The sequence below is a fragment of the Oreochromis niloticus genome, linkage group LG12 (assembly GCF_001858045.2).
Source record: "Oreochromis niloticus isolate F11D_XX linkage group LG12, O_niloticus_UMD_NMBU, whole genome shotgun sequence".
NCBI lineage: Eukaryota > Metazoa > Chordata > Actinopteri > Cichliformes > Cichlidae > Oreochromis > Oreochromis niloticus.
Genome location: NC_031977.2, coordinates 9,438,548 through 9,459,164, shown reverse-complemented (window position 1 = coordinate 9,459,164; position 20,617 = coordinate 9,438,548). Strand labels below are relative to the sequence as shown.

At 39.7% G+C, this 20,617-nt stretch overlaps 1 protein-coding gene across 5 annotated transcripts; it reads right to left on the bottom strand.

Annotated features, from left to right (window-relative positions):
* Positions 1 to 52: 52 nt before the first annotated feature.
* On the bottom strand, positions 53 to 19,372 carry chfr (checkpoint with forkhead and ring finger domains, E3 ubiquitin protein ligase). Of its 5 annotated transcripts, none has more exons than XM_019365872.2 (18): positions 19,235 to 19,372; positions 14,529 to 14,668; positions 13,696 to 13,795; positions 12,608 to 12,717; positions 12,448 to 12,507; positions 11,839 to 12,027; positions 7,605 to 7,688; positions 7,309 to 7,456; positions 6,393 to 6,547; positions 6,050 to 6,212; positions 5,729 to 5,931; positions 5,318 to 5,434; positions 4,920 to 5,003; positions 4,246 to 4,316; positions 3,987 to 4,074; positions 3,740 to 3,847; positions 3,550 to 3,622; positions 53 to 2,663 (listed from the first exon to the last, which is right to left on the bottom strand). In XM_019365872.2, exons 2-18 carry the CDS (start codon positions 14,629 to 14,631, stop codon positions 2,621 to 2,623), a joined length of 1,899 nt encoding a protein of 632 aa, XP_019221417.1. In that variant the 5' UTR covers positions 14,632 to 14,668; positions 19,235 to 19,372; the 3' UTR covers positions 53 to 2,620. The 5 variants fall into 5 exon arrangements, with proteins under 5 accessions (XP_019221417.1, XP_025752721.1, XP_019221416.1 ...); XM_025896936.1 differs by lacking the exon at positions 19,235 to 19,372 and adding an exon at positions 15,528 to 15,693 and having other exon boundaries at positions 14,529 to 14,721; XM_019365871.2 differs by lacking the exon at positions 19,235 to 19,372 and adding an exon at positions 15,528 to 15,692.
* Between the last annotated feature and the right edge of the window lie 1,245 nt (positions 19,373 to 20,617).

The window sequence follows — 20,617 nt, the reverse complement described above, 5'->3', positions numbered from 1 at the left end:
TTATAGTCCAGACTAATTGTTCAAATAGTGCATTGCAAATAGTTTTTAGGCATCCGAAAATCCATTCATCTCTCACACCGACAGATGCATGCCCAGCTCTTAGCTGATGTTACTGTGACAGATGCCTGTTTGTTCCCACATTCCTGGGAGCTGTGATGAGGTAGAATGAAACCTGCCTCTTCCATACTGCTGAGCAGTTTGGTCCAGACTTTTGCACACAAAGTGAGTAAATATTTGCCTTAGTATACAAAATAACAATCCCCCCCCCCCAAACACACACCACTCAAGGGAGAATGCAAAGCACTTCTCCAAAGTCCTCTAATACTAATTCCTGATTGGAGCGGCTTGGGACTGTTGGTGGCTTAGGGTGCCCAGATCTCCTGTAGGGAATAATTAAAACTCAGCCACTCTGTCGGGGGATCGACCGGGCTTGTGCTGAGGGCCTGAGCTGCTGAGGAATGCCAACGTAGACGCACCATGACCGAGGGGGTAAAAGAAAGGACAAGAAACACCTAAACCACTAATGTAACAAATCAGGAGCTCAGGCAGACGCCAGGAAAGCGCCCCATTCACAATTGAATTTTTCTACCAGTACGCTAATGAAACACATTTTATCCACATTAACCACAGAAAATGTAATCGTAATAAACCATACATGAACAACTGATTCAAATTATCAGGGAGATTCTTTTTTTTCTTGGCTACTGCATTTCTCCTTCACATCTTAGTGTGGAATGAAAGTTTTCATGATTACTAATCAGAGTTTATGAGCCTTACTTATATCCAATACACACAGTTTTCCCATGATGCTCGATATAATCCAGCAAAATAAAAATTAGCCGACAATATGTGCAAAGATTCATAGCGGTAAAAAATAAACACTAAGATTTTTTTAGACTGACTCACTACGTTTTTTTTTTTTCTCTCTCTTCCAGTCAACTAAAATACTACATAAGTGTAGAAAAACACCACCACCAGTGAATTCACACGTAATGTACTGGGTGACAGCTAACACCTGCTTTAACAGTTTCTACATCATCCTCCAGCACTTTCTACAGTGACCCTAGATAAAAGTGAACGGAAAGACTACTCCTTCATCCTTGTATTCAAATATATAAAGGCCCCTATGAGTGTGGACGCTTAAATCTGTCCACACTAAATAAGGCCGTAAGAGGCTGATTCGTCAACCCGTACAGTAGACATCAAAAGTTCTCTGTGCATGTTTGCATGTGTTTCTGACACTTGGGTGATGATGAACAAACAGTCACTGGATTCAATAGGACTTAACAGAATTTTGAACCACCAAACATGGTTATACTGCAAATAAAACAAAAACCAGCAGCTTTCTGTACCTGAGGAAAGAACCAGAGAAAAACTGGACAAAATCCAACAAAGTCAACTAAGGTAAGCCTTAATAACACGTAGCTGCAGTCACTGCAAATGACAACTTTACAACAGAATGCACTGTTGTGTTTGTATTGGCACAACTGTTCAGTAACTACATGCTGCAAGAGCAGTATATCAAACCACCATGCCACTAAAACATTTAACTATTTCTAGCTGCTTGGAGTGCAATCTATTTTTCCCTCTGTTCTACGCAACCGTGCATTTCATCACAGATTAGCCCTTCCCACGCATCTCTCGCCAGGCGTTCCTCCTACTATACTTTAATCACTTTGGAGATGATTATCCAGAGCAAAAGCACACAACAGAGGCCTCAGGCCCTCTGATGGTGTTACAACTCAATGATCCCCTGCCCACAGAAAGTCCTACACAGATATCACATGGGATTACAAATCTACACCAGTATGTGAGAGCTACTTATACATGGCTTTTTGCCTTTGCCTGGGAACAGACTAATGCCCTTGTGAAAAAGACCCTCGGAGGCTGGGCATTTACAATTGATAATATTGTTTGAATTCAGCAGTTTCGGTTCTCTTGGCCCAATAAACGTGATACAATTACTGTTACTTAACACTATTCATCATTATTCTGTTTCCCCTAATGACATCAACATATTTTCATCAGCATCATGTTGTAGGAAGCTCTGGATTCTACACAGAGTAAGAAAGCTAATGAACGCCAATACACATAAGGGCTATTAAGCCCTAATTTACCCTGGCTAAGAGGGTACATAGAAAGCACTTGTAAGCATGTATGGCTCTAATCCATACAGATTGCCTTATTCGCATTATTTTTTGTTGCACATGCTGGAGGACAGATTTATTAGGGAGAACTTAAGTACTTCACCTTACAAATAAATGAACTACTCAGGCAAATAATAGTTGATTACCCGCTTATGGCAGATAATGTAAGAACAACAGATGAGAATTTAAATGGCAGCATTGTGTAAATGATCCATTTAGGTCTTCACTCCGAGAAGCAGCGTCACACATTTCTAAACTCTGCAATTAATTCTATATGAATGTGCATAGTGTTACTGAAGAGACACCCTTGCCACTGCTGTACATAGAGACTTGATTGTAATATCTGACTGGGATTATTGCATAAGGCGGTTAGCAACAATGGATGCAGAAAGTGATTGTGCCTCCTCGAATATACGAGATGTTCAGTTATGTCAATTTGACACGACTGAGGGAAGACGAGCCACGCTGCTGCTTCAGCTCTTGAAACGTGTCTGCTCACAGATGTGGTTGAATTTCCTGAAATTAAAATAGAGAGGGGGGAAAGGTGGTGTAAGATTTGCTTGTAAAGGCAAATGTCAAATGAGGTGAGAGGAACCAAAACAAGCTGGCACAGATCTTTAAAACATGAAGAACTATCTGGCAGTTTATGCAAGGACTCCCCCTAGTGGCAAGATGAGTGCAAAACACCACGGTGTCTTGGAGCTCTAATGCTTCTATACATTTTTAATCGAGTGTAATGCACCGTTATACATCTTAACGCCATATTGAGAAACACTGCTACATCTGCTAGACAGCCTGTAGCAACACCATCAGGATCACTCAAAGATGCCACCATCTCCCAGCGCTTCCAACTGCACTAGAGCTGGGGGTCATTAATCTGGATTTCTGGGATAATTATCTTGTTATTTTAGGCAAATGGGACACACTATTTTGTCAAGTGAATGCATTGTGCTTCCATATATTTATTACTAAAATAAATAAGTACTTAGCATTAGCGTATTAGTACCTAACCAAGCTGTAACTATTCAAAATAAGCGTCCATAAATGCATAGAAGCTGATCTGAAACAGCAAACAAACTCAATTTGCATAATGTTATCCATTTGACATCCAATTACAATTATCGTTATGCATGCGTATCATATCAAATAGAAAAGCGGGGCACATATTAGTGTTACAGTGCATTTCCTTTGGGTTGCTGTGTGCAGTTAGGCTCCTCGGCATTATAATGATGACAACAATAATGGGTTTGCACTTCTTGCTGGTCAGCAGCTTTTTTTAATTAGATCTACTGACAGCAAGAAAAAATCTAAATGACATTACATTACACAGTGTCAGCAACTTCAGTTTCACTGCTGTCACTAGAAACTAGTGATTTAATATTTTACACTTAATGAGACTTACGCTGCATGATGCGCCTTCACCTGCGTACGGCAGTTACGTCCCCAGTAACAGTCTGGACGAGACGTTACAGTAGCTGAAGACAGAATATTTAATGAGGTTAGCACAGTGCAGCAAAGGTTTAGATATCTTTAGAAAAATAAAAAGGAGCACTTGAACTTTTGTCACAAATTATTTAGTAGGATTTTCTGACCTGGCAATTCAGATGAAGGGATGTTCTGTCTGTATTTGTAGGCCAGCTCCTTGAAGGCTCGCAGGCCACAGCAGAAACACAGGATGGTGTTTGCAGAGATACGACAATCTGAGAGAAGCGTTTAAGAAAGACCGAGTGTTATTGCTCTGTTTTTAAACAGCACTGTGTATAGTGTTTGGAAGAGAAAAGTTTGTTTTCCCCTTTTTTCTTAAACTGCATCTGCAGCGCTCACTTTCAGTGGACTCACCTGTCAGAAGGTAGTTTCCTTGCTGTAAACCCTGCAAAGAGTCCTTCAGCAGATCTTTCCAAGACTGCCCCCTGGAGGATAAGTAGTTCTGGTGGAAGGATGGAAAGAGTACATGCTGACATACTGGTCACAGGTTGTAAGATGACTGCATTTAGAGGCTTTATTTGGTGCTTTATACCAATGCATTAACTATTGCACTGTAAATAAGTGGTCAACAAAAATACTGACTCATAAAACATTGGATACAAGTCCATCTTACCCGGAGGACCTCTGATTCATAGTTATTGTTGTTCAGCACACCATCCAGGCATTTGTCAGTCAGGTTGAGGTCTGAAAAATGCAAAGTGGATTTTAATTGTAAACATAATAATAACACTAATAAATTAGCTGATTCACAGTTCTCAGACCATTTTGAATTTTAATTTAAATTTCAGAGTCAAAAAACCAATTTTTGGAGTGTTTTTTAAATGTATTAAAAAGAGAACAGTTGAAAACAAAAAGGCCCTGGGAATGAGTGCTGGCTTTCTTAAGGTAATGATTTCAGATACTATTCATCTGCTGCAAATACTGAGTTTTTACAGTATGTTGTAAAGCTCTTTAGGAGTAGTACTTTATCTCAACTGTTCAGTTGCTACAGTACTGTGCCTAATGAAGTCTTATTATTGAAAAAAAATACCAATGCCTCTAATAATAATGCATTTTCAGAGTGTTAGATCATACACTGTATTCACCATAAAATAATGCTAATCTAGTGTTTAAGATTTTTGTAAACATAGTTCATATAATAGGAAAAAAGAAAAATACAAATATTGGATTTGGGCACTATTCAGGATTCATTCCTTTCAATTAGAGGCCAAAACAAATCCCACAAGGGTGAAAGTTTACAGTGAACACAGAATATCCTGGGGCTGTTTTGCTCAAACAGATACATACCACTGAATCGAGCCAGACAGCCCTGACAACCGATCCTCTGGCAACCCCAGTACATATGACAGAAAGGTCGCTGGCACAGCACACCTGCCAAAACACCACATATCATCCATCTGAGGTGCAAAAAATCTATTTATAGATATGATATGGCTCACAAATTTGGAATTTAACCATCAGTCGATTCTATATAGAATACATACCACAAGTCTACATAAACAGAGCAGCCTTACACAGCCCACTGTGCACCGGCTTACAGTCTTATATTATCCGCCATGATCTCTTTGCATTTCACTATAGTTGCATGTAAATTTCTGACTGACAGTAAAATTGTAGTCAATCATATTCAGTCAAAGCAGACGTTACATTTCAACGGCCGCCTAACAGGTGTTGATGCCACTCACATTGTTGAGCAATAACCTGCTGGTTGCTGAGCTCGGCCCGTCTGTCTGGCATTGGCTGGAGGCAGCAGGTGCATATGAGATGGCAGCCCTGAGGGGGGCAGCGGTACTCCTGAGGAGCTGCAGGCAAGAAAGAAGTGTTGGACAGGAGCCAAGATGCAAAGATCTGTTAGCAAATCAGGAGAAATGTTGCTGTTGTGCTAAAGTGGGCTTTAACATGCACTGTCTGACCACAGGATACACAATCATTCTCGATTAATGTGTTTGGTATTAGAGTGCCAACCACAAAGACGCCTATTTATGCCACTATTTACAGAAAAACGGGCACAGTGGTGACACGATGGCATCTATAGCTGAGCAATAGCAGTTATTTTATTACATGTCCTAAAATCTTTGATTTTTCATCTAACTTACACTCATTATTATTATCCGAGGATGTTGAGGGCATCTCTGCTGAGGCCTTTGCAGCCACCTCCTCACTAACTGGGTTGGGAGGTGGAGGCATAGGCTGTAGACTTGGCAGACCGGGGAACCAGTAGTTTGAACTCGAAGCAAAGAGGAGCTGGTTCACATCACTCCTGTAGCCAGGACACTGTCTACACATCACCAGAGGCTGACTGGAGACAAAGAGCCATCACAATGAGATTTTGTTCACTACAACACCTATCTAAAATGATTTTACAGAAACAACAGAGAAAACAAAACTACATGTCAGACTTATTACTGATTTATTACCTGATATCTGAGGAGTCACTGTCATTATCAGAGAGCTCAAAGAGGTAATCTGAACTGCCCTCTTCATCAGAGAAAGACCGCTCAACTTTTGGCTGCAACATGTCCTGAGTTATCTTGTTACGGCTGTCCATGCTTTTCAGGTCGTCCTCACTGCGACACTTTTCTGTGGGACAGTTTGTTTAGAATGAGCTCATTAAGGAAATCAAGTAAAGTTAAGTGTGCCAATCTCTCGTGTTTCATCAATGGTACACAAAAAGATACAAATCTGTGCAGGTTTACAGTGACTGAGGGCAGTGCAAAGAGCAAAATAAGACTTAAAAAAAAGGGGTCCATCTGTGCACACCTGGATGCTGGATGAGGTAGGCCTCTACCAGGTTGTTGAGAATGTGGTTTTTATGAATCCTCTCCACAGGGCAGCGGCAGGTGGGGCAAAGGGAAGAGCGTTCCATCCAGCCAGAATAGCAGGCCGCACAGAAGACATGCATGCAAGGCTGCAAACTACAGAAAAAAAACAGAAACCCCCCCCCAAACCCACACTTTTATTGGCATAAGATCAGACATTCCCAACAGCTGGAAGCTGCTAAACAGCTGGAAGCTGCTAAACAGCTGGAAGCTGCAAAGACATTAACCAGGTTCTACCATTTAATAATGATCCCAGTCATTGCTCCATGAGCACTGCTGGAGGTGAGGTAAACGAGGAAGCACCCTGGTGAGACTTTCTACTTGGCTCCCACCATACTGCTTACTTACATCACTCTAAACACCTTGGACCAAGCACATAAAGGACTATTGTCTGTTCTACCTCCAATAGGAATCCCCATAAATATTGCTTAACTGCTATCTACATGCAACTACTACATATCGCTGCAAACTACTGCCATAGCTGCACTACACCTAGGCAGGGTAATATGCACCGTGCAGGTATTACAGGTCCATAACAGGACCACCTGTTATTGTTCTTGGTTTCTACCTAAAGGCAGAAATTATAGCGACCTCACACACACTGAGATAGTATTCAACTGTAATGGAAAGTGACTGAAATTGAGTAGTCTAGTTAAGTACCAGTAGAAAAGAGGCTAAAGCGAGCGACAGGTCAACACCCCTGCCTCTATGTGCTTTATTTCAAGCTTGTTAGAATTGCACAAACCCTATTTTTGCCACATATACTGTTGGGCAGAAGCAGAGCACAAACACTGTTTTTTTTTTTTTTAATTGTAACTTAAACATGAAAGGAAAAACAAATAAATAAATCAGGTCACCTGACACAGTCATGTAGCAGGTCCTGGCAGATAACGCATGTCAAGCTTTCCTCCATCTTATCCGTCTTAGTCCCTTCTGCTGGTGGTTTTGAGGAACTAACCACTTCTGGCCTTGAAGTGCATGGCACACCTAATTCATAAGATTTATCTGTAAACACAGTAGGTGCACATTATAAATTAGAACACACACAAAGGGTGAGATTCAAATGAAATGTGGCTTGGAACATGATGGCTCTGACAAAATCTGTGAGAAGTTAAGGGAATCTAGTTTAATCTCAAAGTAACATATTATTAACCATCATCGGTTTTCCTCCTCTTGCTTTTTGGCTCCAGGTTTTCTGTCTCTTCCTCCTGTGTAGTGGTTGGATCATTAGCTTGGCCTAATGAGACAAAAGAACAACAGTTGTGGGTCAAATAATGACTTCAATACTCTAAACTACTTGTTTTTAATAGACCACAGATTACAATATTTTCCAATTAAGTTTAGTCTGGTCTAAATTTATTGGGTCAACCAATACATGACTATCCATGCATCTCTCCCTCTCTTTATTGTTTTAGTCAAAGTGGAACATGAAAATTATACTGTAGAACATTTTACAACTGTATTTTAAATAATCCCACAACTACCTGACATATTCAGTCAACTGTGGTCCAAGCAACTAAATAAGAAAATACATAAATAAACAAATACAAATTATGAAAAACACAAGAAGAGCCATATTATATAAACGAGGTGGCCAGTGAGGCTCGTATATGGATCAGCTCTGCTACTTGACCAGAAACCTGATGTGGTAGCAAAGTATGACACAGGTGTCCAGTTCATTAAATCCATTTATTTTTGACCTAAGCATTGTTCTGTAATGTTGCCTAGATCACATTTGCAGGTAAGTGCATTTAGTGGTGGTGATTGTGACTTTTTTATTAACTTGTCAGAGTCTTTAATCTCATTAAACTTCAGACACACTGGTAGGCACTGCAGCTCTATGTTAAGACACTTATCAACTCCAAGTGCTCTAACCTACCTACAACAAACGTGTCATGCTCAAAAAATAAACAGCACTTACTTACCAGCCTATTGGAAACAAATTATACCAACCTGGCTTTTTTATTAAACTTCAGACTGCTCTCTTTTTAAATCACATTTATTAATTTTAAATCAGGTAAGTTATTTTGAGTGTAAACACAAGGTACCAGCAGCCCAGCTGTCTAAGCTGATGTAAGATAAGGAACATTTACTTAGTTTGAATTAAACAAAAATAAAATAAAGTCATTGTTACATGTTACGTTCTACTGAGCAGACAGTTGTCCTTGGTAATCTGTGACCAGCTAACATGGTTGTGTTTCCTGAATAATGAGCAGGTGTTAAACAGCTGAGGGTGAACAAGATGTATGCAGGTAACAAGTGTTTCCATGGAGCTGATCTGTTAGCCTAACCTGATATGACCAACTGTTCCAGCAGAGTATTTCAAACCCAAGATTTCAAGAGTGAGAAACAAATCAATACACAAAGCAGATGAAAGCAGACAGAGACGGCAGTTAAACACCAGGCCAGAGATAATCGATAATGACCAGCTGGACATGTGTCAAACAATAAAGCTGAATTAGCGTAAAGTTCAGTATTGATCAGCTGTAAATAATCTTATTCCCTCACTAACTGCAATCAGAGTTTCATTTAAAAAAAGAAAAGCAGCACAGAGTCATCACAGCTCTCACTCTGTCTGCTCCTCTACAGCAGTTAATTAATCATCCGTCACACTGTCAAAACACATGAGCTGGTGGTACCAATTTATGTCAGAACAATTACATTATTATTATTATTCTCAATATTCATTTCTACAACTATATTTTACTAAAAACCTTGCAATATTATAATTTTTTTTAAAGCAAAAACAACCAATCAGACTTTAGACAGCTAAAACGAACTACACAGGGACTATATTAATATAACCTATTGGCAGCTGCCTTCCAGAGGAATTGGAGAAATGGGAATGCCAGTTTTAGTCTAAGTTTATTGGACTCTCTCCATCATAGAGCTGAAGCTACATACAGAACAAAAACAGGAGAAAACTGCTTACATTGCTCTGCTCAGAAGTACAGAAAGCCACCAAATAGCATCTCTACTGCTCAGCAATTAACACATTATATTTTTAAATGTGTCAAATCTGGGACTCTCCACCATTTGACCCTAGAACTGGATGAGAGGTGAAACGTCTTCAAGCAACTTAAAGAAGTCCAGACGCTTTTCTTTCCAAGCTCCTTAGACAACACATTATATTTTACTTGTCTCATCTGTAGGAAATAGTATTGTTGTCTTTATAAGGAGTTCCCTCCAACAAACTTCTGAGAATCCTGACCACAGAACACTATTCCCACCAAAGGAATCTAAAGATCCTGTAGTTAGTCCATGCAGCAGGCACAAGGGTCTTTGTTTACCTCAAACGCAGAATGTACCGGGGATTTATCTGAAACACCCTTTTATTAAACGCTGCTATTTTTCCTAATAGAGATGCACTGATTGACCAATTTTCAGTGTTCTCAGTCAGACCACCAACCGGCTGGTCACCCTCCCACATATCAGATGCTCAACACACACTCACAGCAGCCACAAGCTAACATGTAGCTAGCGTGGAAGCTCTTCAACGTGAGTGAAAACATGAAGTTTGGTAAAGTATGAAAACATTCTTAACAGCAAACCTGATCAGACGCTGAAATCACCTTCCTTCATTAACATGGAAATTTAAAAACACGCTAACAAGGATAAAGTGGCTAAAGGTAAAACTATCTTCAGCTCAAAGCCAGCCACAAACCAGTATGAGCCTCAGTATGAAAAAAAATCAGAGCAGAAGTAGAAAACTGTGGAGACGAGTGGAAAGAAGAACAAGGCTGATGTTATAAACATACTAGAAAATGATGTAAGAACATGGCATTTGTTGTTTTTTATGAATCTGATGCACCTGCGTTTGGTTGGTAAGGTGAATTATATCAGATAAAGGCAGGTATATAGCAGCTCATCTCCATTTAATTATTCCTCCCTCCTTCCAGTAGCAGGGGCTTTCTCTGTAGTTGTTTGAGTGAGAGAAAATCTTGTAACTTTCTGCAGTTTAGTCGAAATTATAAAGTGCACCTCTAATTTCTATTTATTTCTAATTAACTGGTCATGTGTAAACAGCCTGATGTCTTATTCTAATTTCCTCACATTAACCCTTTTAATATTTTACAGTGCAGAAATGTTGTAATTGATGACCTATCCTTGAGTGAGATCAATTGGATCAATTTTCTGAAACACCAACACAAAGACTGTCCTCCAGCTCTACTGATTTCACTTGGAATAAATACAAAGCAAAAAAATGAAGCAAATACAACTTACGGCAGAATAGAATTTCAACTTCAATATTTATATAACACCGATAAACCATTTCTGAGGTCATGGGGGGTTATTATTTATTAAAAGATAACTAAAAACATGTGAATGTGGTGCTTTTTGTTGTGTCAGAAGTTGCAACACTTGAGTCTCTCATCTTAATATTCTTTGATTTAAAGCTGAAATATTTTAAAACAGCGTTCCATCGGTTTCCTGCTTGTTTTTAACACCAAATCCAAACAAGTAACCGGAGCAAATGAGAACATTAAAGGAAGAAGACAGCGCAGTCAGTGATTGAGGCGGCGAGGCAACGTGTACCACTGCAGTGTGTGAGTGTGTCAGCTTGCTGTCTAACAGAAGAGTGGGCGAGAAAACGCAGGTGCTATCAGTGTTCAGTACTGTGTAAAATTTGTATTTAGGTATTCTAATATTTCAGAAAAAAATGCTTTTTGTGTTTGGCCCTTGAGCAGGGCGTCTATTAATCGGAAGGTTGGTGGTTCGACTGCTGGCTGCTAAAGTCTGCATGCCAGACCGTATCCTTGGGAAGGCTGCTCCCGGATCAACACAATGTTAGCTAGAAAGCACTTGGACATACAAAGGAGTGCTTGTGTGAATGGGTGAATGAGGCATGTTGTATAAAGAGCTCAAGTGTTCAAGTAGAGTAGAAACATGCTATGTAAGAAGCAGTCCATTTACTATTACCATTTCATTCAAAAGACCTGGCTTTTAACTACTCTTTTTTTTTAAATTCGAAGACGTAAAGTAATTTAACGAAGCTCCAAATGGTAAATGTACATAACGTAACACTTTAACCTCCTAGGACCCTGCGTCCACATATGTGGACGTCACATTTTGGGTTATTTAGACCAAAATACTCAATTTTGCTCTACATGGGCCTGATATCCACTTACAAGGACTTTATACTGCTACTGTTCTATGAAAATTTTTAAGTATTATCCTCATATGTGGCTCTTATTTTTCTTAAAAACAAAAATAAGGTAAAAATAAAAAATCTGGCAATTTTTTATTTTTATATTCATCGGGCCCCAATATGCCCAAATATCAAAGAGAAACTGCAAATGCATGCCGTGGAAGAGTTCGGGTCTTAGGAGGTTAAAGAGTGATTTTTAATTTTATGAATAATCCCCACGGTCCTTTCACACACCAACCTTTTAAAAGTGCGTGAGTAGAGAACCTACCAGTCACAGGAGAGACTGTGGTTGCCATGGCACCAGAAGTGTAAGCAGTCTCAATACAGAAGTGTGAAGCAGAGGTAGAGGGTTGAGGTTCCTCCTGAGTTGCATCCCGAGGAGCCTTTGAGAGCATTACAGGCTCTACAGAGAGGGCCATCTCTGAACCTGGAAGAGGAGGAGGACGACTGTGGGCTGAAGTCTGAATACAGAGTGGGAGATGACTAACAAAACAAACAGAAGTAAAGATCTACCTAGTTCAGCCGCAACATTAAAATCACAGACAGATGAAGTGACTCATTTTGATCATGTTGTTTTTGTGTAATATACTGCTGGTGAACAGTAGCCCATTGCATTCATGTAACTAAGTGGCATGTACCACCCACCAAGCACTGATACCGACCAGCTCTGGACACCACAGGACACTTTAAGGACAAGCAGGGCTCCCAGAAACTGAGTGTGTTTTGGTAGCACAAAGGGGTACCTTCACAACATTAGCCAGGTGGTTTTAATGTCGTGTGTTGTGGCTGCTTTGTGTAATTAGCTCCTTTTGACAAATTAATTGTGGGGAACTACTCAAGTACTCACCATAATTGTGTTGTGAAGCAGTTTGATCCATTTTGATGGAGTGGTAAACATAGGCGATGTCTACAGGGTGGCAAGAGCACACAGCGTACGCGTTTTTGTCTTCATATACACACATACAAAATAATATATCATTGTTATAGTTCACAAATTCAAAACTCACTTTGTTCAGGTTCACTTTTCCTGTACACAAAGTAGATGACGTCGCCATTCTGCAGCATGTGAGTTTGTTTCTTGACCAGTTTGGACATGTTGATCACTGTGCCATTAGTGCTACAGACAGACAGGATATTTAACTATACTGCTAATACGTCTGCTTTACAAAGGGGCATTATGAACTAATATAAACTAATGCACACCATGCTTGGTCCCACTTAAATATTCAGTGTGTGAACTGCCCATTTTTGTACTAGGTAGTGAAGATGTGCATTTTTTTGCAGCATGGGAAAAAATTGATACAGCAGAACAATATTGTGTGGTCATATTGTATCAATACAGGCCCCCATATTTCAATACTTTATTAAATAAATTGAAAAATCTCTGGGAATAGAACAAGCAATCATCTCACGTGCCACCATCCATACAAACTTACATTAAATCAGCTCAACTGAAAAATTAACACTCTTATCTTATATTAACTGCCTCCTAATAAACAGTTTTTGATTCCAAGGCGATTACACAGGTCACCTGATAAAAGGCAACCTTTCTGCAAACAGTCACAGTCTGACTTGTACTGACTGCAGTCACTCTCAGAGAGACTGTCAAAAGTTTGCAAACAACTGCGGTCTTAATTTATAAATGCAAACAGATTGCCTACATGTTGCCATCAGTCTGAATGAGTCTTTGTTAATGAGCACATCTCGAGGGGACTCGAGTCAGCTGGCTGCCAGCTGGTTGTATTCCTATAGAACAGGAGGGTGGCTTAATATATTGTTTAAAATCGCAAAATCCATAATAGGCTAGCAAGTTACGATGCTCTCTGATTAATGGAAACAAGTGAATGACTGAAAAGGAGCTTTAAAGTGTATGCGTCTCCTTTTTCTTTTCCCTCTATCTCAGTAGGACATTCTCAACCTGCTGGTACACGGTTCTGATAACTCCCAGTCTCTTTTCAACCAACTTCTTCTAAGAGTTTTATTTCTACTCAACGGTGCGGCAGAGAGCTTATTATTTTTTATAATGATATTCAGTTTGGCCCTCTGGGAAAACAAGCAAATGATATGAGTGGTACGAAAGTTCAACTTGGAGTACCTCATGTCTTCAAGCCACACCAGCCCTGAGCTTTCATCTTTCACAATCTTGCAGTGCTCCCCTGAGACAAGTTTATTCGCTGGAAAGGAAAGATAACATCCTGGAAACAAAAAAATAAAGCGCTATCATGAAAATATAGAAATTCCTAGTTTTTCTGCTTTTAAAAGTCCATCTCGAGAGAACATTATAGGTTATAAAAGGCACCTGTAATACATTACAGCACAAACATTTTTTTTAAATCCCCCTCCACCAAATATTCCATAACAATGTTTCATTAATCCAATAATATCTATATTGAGTTTTTAATCTTTAGCCTAATTTAAGCCTTTAAAAACATTGCATGTTATACCTGAAATTGTGCTGCCGTGACATTTTTAGATCATTCACTGCCCAGACATAAGCAAACCAATTAAACCTAGCAGTTTTGCATTGCAAAAAGGCAGACCCCCATAAAGCACTCGACAACAAAAGCAGACACAGGGGGAATTATAGACCTAACCTTTTCTTTAGTAAAACCCAAACAAAAAAAAAAAAATCTACTTAATATTCCGCACGCATGTTCTCGATGGACGTCTTTTGTTCTCATCACAAGGGCCTGTCTAAGTTTGGTTCACTAAAAGAAAGCTTTGTGTTTTCAAGGGGAGGTTTCAAAAGCTCCAGACACTGACAGCAACGTCTACGCTCCTGACAGGACTGTCATTTGTTAATAGGCATCAGAAAATTAAGTGTTTCAAAACAAAAGGAGATAAAAACAAAGCAAAACAAACCAAAAAAAATGCATTGAATTTAATGACAATTGTTTCTCGTTCCCAAACACAGACAAACTTACCCACCTTTTTTTCTGCCAACCGTGCATTCACTGCTGAACAGCAGAACAGTTTCACTGGAGTCCACTTTGACAAGCTTCCCCCACGCTCGCCCTCTCCTACTGTCCATGTCCCAGGATGCTTAGTTGGGTTTTTCCCACCTTTTTCTACAGAAGTTAAGAGAAAACAAATTTCACTTTGGCTTTTTTCAGGGGATTTCCTAGAAACATGGTAGCAGAGAGAAAGTGAAATTAAATTTCTGCCTATGATAAAATTACAAACCTCTTTAATTTCTTTGTCACTCACACCAACTATTAACAGTTAACAACGAGAAGCAAATGCTTACATTTAAAAACATTGGTGTTCTTGTAGAAACTCTAATAATTAGAAATTAAATTTTTAAGATTAACACACAAGAGCCATACGTCAACCCAGCATTTATTTTACTAAGCTTGTTTTTTTTATTATTATTATTTTTATCATTACTTTTTAAGTCGAATAATTCTTCGAACTGTGTTTATGAAGTCCTGTTGAACATATGTAGTTTTAAACATTATGTTTACTTGTAGGATGAGTTTACAAACAGACTTTATAGGTAAACACGTTAGTGTAGAAATGCACATTACTACATCAGCGAAGCTACATTAAACTGAACGAATCTCTCATGAAGTTTGGTAGGAAATGATGGGGGGAGGAAGAGACCCCTAACGACACTTGGCTTAGCTTGACATACGTGAGTTTGCCTGCTACATAGCTAAACTACTAGCTGACTATGCTCTGCTACATGTTAGGGGGGAAAAGGTTATTTCAACTATCAGCTATCAGGGTGACAACTTCTTAAATACGAGGTGCAGCGAGTTACCAACACACACGTACACACACAACTTCAATAATAAGCTAACGCGACTGCTAACATTAGCAGCCGTTCATATTTTGCGACCAACACAAAAACGGGAGTACTTCGGTGCTAGTACTAGCAATGTCTGTAACGTCGTTTATATGTCGTGTCGGAAACGGTTTCCCTACCGTCAAAAGCTTAGTTTGTTATCCCAGAAGCTGTGTGAAAACGAGCTTCTCCCGTTCATGTTCCAACTAGCTTCAGGCACAAGATGCACTTCCTGCCCAGCTTTGGGTTGACCGTCATCAGCTGATGGAGGAGGGGCAAGTCGTGGTTCAACGTGGATTCACTGGGTTCAACTTCCCACAGACTGCACGTCTCCTCTGGTATCAATACGATACCAAGTAAAAACAAGGACAGTATTTCCAATACAGATACTTTACTTTTATTATATAAAGGCAGCTTATGTAGGTGAGAGCAGTGTGTCTTTTCAGCTTTTCATGTGTTTGAAACTGGGATTTTTTTGGAGAGCTGGAATATAAATAGTAATATAAATATTTTTGATTGTTTAATTGTACTGTAGGCTATAAATAAAATAGATGTAACAATCAACACAAAAAGGCACATTTGAGGTATATTTTTCCTTTCCCCCCCCCCAAAAAAAATCAAAAGAAAAAATCAGAAGGCTGTATTGATCAAATGTATTGATCCTAATATTGATCTGATACCAATACCAGCGGTGGTATCTATAGAGTCGATATTTGGATTGATCTGCCCACCACTGGGTTCTGGATGAGATACTTTCCCCCCCCTTATACGCACACTTAGAGCTGATGCACCTGGCTGTCCTCCACTGCTGACAGGTAACGATGAGGAGGTAGATAAAGTACTCCAGACATTTCTGGTCCTCCAAAGTTGAATGCTGCAGGCTTGAGTAATGAAAATGTTCCAACTCAACTCTAAATTTAATTTTTGCAAAGCGAATGTCTTGGCTTCGTACCGCCGCACCTGTACATGCTCAAATACTGGACTGTCAGAAATCCATGAATCAATATGGATTTGTGGGCCTTTGTGTTTCACTTTGTTCCAGCAGATATTTCCAGTAAGTAAATCTGTTTATTCCATTCAGTCCTTAAAGTTTTCAAAACAATAACTGGGATTTGAAGAGGGGCTGGTGATAAGCTCCAGAACAGCTTCACAGCGGACTTTGTAGTGAAGTTATTTTGTTGTTAACAACACAGGAACAGTCACTCCATGAATATGCAAAACCTATCCCTCAAGCTATTATAAACAAGACAGCATGACAGACAAAAATATTTTCCCCATTAAAATTAAAAGGCTGTTAAATTTCCTGAGTCCCCACATGAAGTATTTTTTTGCATGCCTTTGTGTTTTGCCATATAGAGCTGTCATATTTTGCTGCATCACCAGCTTGTAAACATCCCAGAATCAGCAAAACCTCAGCCAATTCTTTATGTCACTCACTAAATAGATTTAGATATATGTTTTTGCACACTGACACGTTTTTCCTGCTAAATTTTACCTCTGTGCACACCACAGTGGATTTAAAATCAAACAATCAACAGCCTTTCAGCTTTAATTCAAGGCTTTAAGAAAGGGTTGCATTAACTGATTACGAATTAGAGACCATTTTTATACAGTCTCTAATTTTCAGAGGCTCAAAATCATCTGGAAATCTCACGAGAAATTTCCAGTGAACTCTGACATCCAAACAGATGTGGATGCAAGTGAGACAAATGATCCTATCAGAGAGATGATAAAACCTTTAGCAGTGGCTAAATCAACAATATACCATAGAAAGAAGAAATGCATTGGCCAGCTCAGCAACACTGAAAGGACCGAAAGACTGCAAAGAAATGTAATGGATGAAACTCCTTCATGATATTTAGTCAAATGAAGAACTCTCTCGAGAAGGCAGGTGCATCATTGTCAAAGTCTACAATCCAGAAAGTGGCTTCACGAATTTGAATACAGAGAGTTTACTACGAGATGCAAATACCTGGTTACACTGAAAAAAAACATCTGAAAGAGCCTGCACAGCTGTCAGACATGGTGGAGTCAGTGTTATAACATGGACACGCGTGACTGCAAGTGGAACCAAGTCACTAGTGTCTACTGATAATGTGAGTGCTCTGAAATGTACAGGGCTATACACTCTGCTCAGATTCAAGCAAGTCATTCAGATACTGTTCATCTGCTGTAAGTAGTTCTTTTAGGTCTCCCACTTATTCTTTTTGTCCTCCACTTGTCCTGTCTGGTCCTAAATTTATTAAGTACACACTATGGCTAACACCTCTTTGGAAATCACCTTGTTGGTGAACAAGGCAAAAACAGAATTTTATGTATTTATTTTTCATAGATCCAACTAAAGAAATGGGGACAAATATGTTGGTAACATCCTGGTAGGATGTAAACACAACAGTGGTTCAAGAACTAGATAAACAAAAACACCCCTCTGAGAATGGTCAGGAATAAGGACTGGACTGAAAAAGGAGCATAAAAGCAGCCATTGTCCAAAGAAAAACTTTGATCTTTAAAAAACGTGGAGTAAGAAATAATACAAAAAATACAAAGAACTTGGAGGTGGCTCAAGACTTTTTCACAGCACCATCTGAACAAACTTAATGATGACACTACTTCTACGCTACAACAAGCATATCTTTCTTCAAACACAGTAAAAAACTTTTTTTTCCTTTTGTTCATCAACATACTTTGAGAGTTCGAGAGGATAATCGACACAAAGAAAAATGTAGGTTCTTCTGCCTTCGTACCGTTTTAATGCAACTTAAATGTGTCATACAATACTTGGATCTCAAGTAAAATGTCTACGGTAATTACTTATAACTGTTTATGTGGTATCAAATAAGTCTGCGAATGCCTTAAGTTACATGTAACATGCAGGACCAAAATTTCGTAGTCAGGAAAAACAGTGCCCAACATTTAAAACTCAATCCACCAAATGTTACACACATCTTTTCTGGTAACACGACAAGGCTCCATTTCAAGCTCCCAAAACTCTTAAGGTTCCATAAAGATGTGCTGGGAATTAAGTGCACAGATATATTTCCACACAGTTTTGGGAACTAAATGAATTTTACTGTACTGTAATGTGATCTATATTAAGACATGACTCACCTGCACCAGTTTTCTGTGTTTCACATGTAGCAAACACTATTACATTAATGCATTAAAAAGTTAGAAGTAGTTGCTCATCCACTGCAGTTAGACGCAAATAGTTATGCAACTACAGCTGCACAGTTATTAAATGTACATTTACTTTGTCTTCATAGGAAATCACAGTGCTTCTAGTCGCTTTTCACACTGCAACGACTAATATAAGATAATATAGGATTCCAGTCCCATTACAAGTGGGCTGATTCTTCTTGTTTAAAAAAGACCAAGGTGTCTCTGTAATAGCAATAGCAAACGAGTCCTTAATGGAGGACTAATCTCAGCAAACCTCCATCTACTCTGTGCCAATGTATTATTAATGGGCAGGGTGGAGGATGGTGAGCGCAGGGCCCTCTCCTCACTACCGCATTCATTCCTCGCTGCTCCATATCTGCTGGAGAAACTGCACAGTGCGCACGTGCTGGAACACACGCGTGTTGTGCACACACGCGCAAACAAAGGTGTGCCATCTATTAAGAAACATTTTTAAGGGAGATTATTAACCTATTAGATGGCATTCAGTGGAGAACGCGAAACCTCTACAGATCCCCTGATAAAGTCACAACATCAAATTGAAGGCAGCTTATTGAATCCCATGCGCACGCTCACGTCAATCAGCATTTCCTAATTGGATCAAAGATTACTTGTGGCAGCTGCATGAAACATCAAACGAGTAATTAAATGAAATAATGAGAAAATAAACCTTAATGTTGCCAAGTGGGAATGGAGGCGAGCTGAAGAACGTGATTTGGCTGTGTTCTCTGAAATTATCTCTCTCCGGCTCGGGCTAATTGCTGGAGGATGTCCTCTTAACTAAGTGTGAAAGGCTGTGTCTAATTACTGCAACATTAATCAGGCATTAGCATGTGATCACAAGGTTAACTTATCAGGAGGGGCCCAGAAGCAGCTGGAGGTGTCATTCACCCGCAGTGCACTGGGCCAACTGGGCCACAAGGGGTAGTGCTTGTTCTTCCTGTGAGTCAAAACCGAGAGACGCGCTGAAAGCGGGAGCTGAAATCAAAGGCAACCATGTTGGATTGGACTTACTGAGGCTTTCATATTCCTCGCTGTGGAATGGGAAACGCACACGATCAATGTCAGCTATTTAATGCTCAGCGTGGAGCTAAAATGAGCGCATTTATCGTCAGAGGGGATTCAGATTTTTAAGGTTGTGATTTGTTAACGTCTTACTTTGCACAGCCACGCCGGTGGAAAGATCTTTACTTGCACGGCTCCGTGTAAGGAATTACATGGGCTGAAAGAATCTGCAGAATCAATGTCAAGCAATTGCGTGCTTGGTGGAGCAGTGGAGTCCGATGTAATGAAGATTGACTGGATGGTGATTGCATCCTAAATTGAACAACAAGAAGAATACACATAAAACATCAGCCATAACATATTGTTTCAAAAAATACGAAACAACTATTTTCCACATAGCAGCATCTCTCTCTCTGTCTTTTAAATAAGCTTTAAAAAATATGTGGTGACTGTATTTCTGTAAGGACCGAACTTGTGTGTTTTTGGTCTATTTTAGTAACATCTCAGTGAAAAATGTGCTTGATGTAATAGCACAAAGGTGCTTGTGCAACTCTGAGTCATCGCATGCCAAATGGCCTGCATGTGTGTAGATTAAAGGTCATTTCTGGCAGCAGGTTGGTCCTGTGCCCTGACTTCATTACCAGCAGGTCCAGAGTAGTCTCATCAGGATTCCAGCAGGGCAGAGAAGCCATACCTCCAGCAGCCCTGCCAAAGGCGCTCATTTGTCAGGGAGGCATGGAGATCACAGGCCGACAAATCTCCCACGTCTCCCAGACTGTCAAGCTCCTTTGCCTGCATATCAAAGACAAAGGGAGCAGAGCGGGAGAGTAAGAGAGCAGCCATTCTATTTGGAGATGGTCGGCTGTTTAAACCCCCCCCCAGGCGTGCCCTTCGAAAACGCCTATTAGCCTGGGCGAGAGAGATTACAAGCAAATAAAATTACATTCATTGTGATATTTGATTTTATAATACCCCCAGAAATATAATTACACAGCACTCACACTTTTCATTTAAAAACCATTCGGCTGCAACAAAGAATCAGAGATAG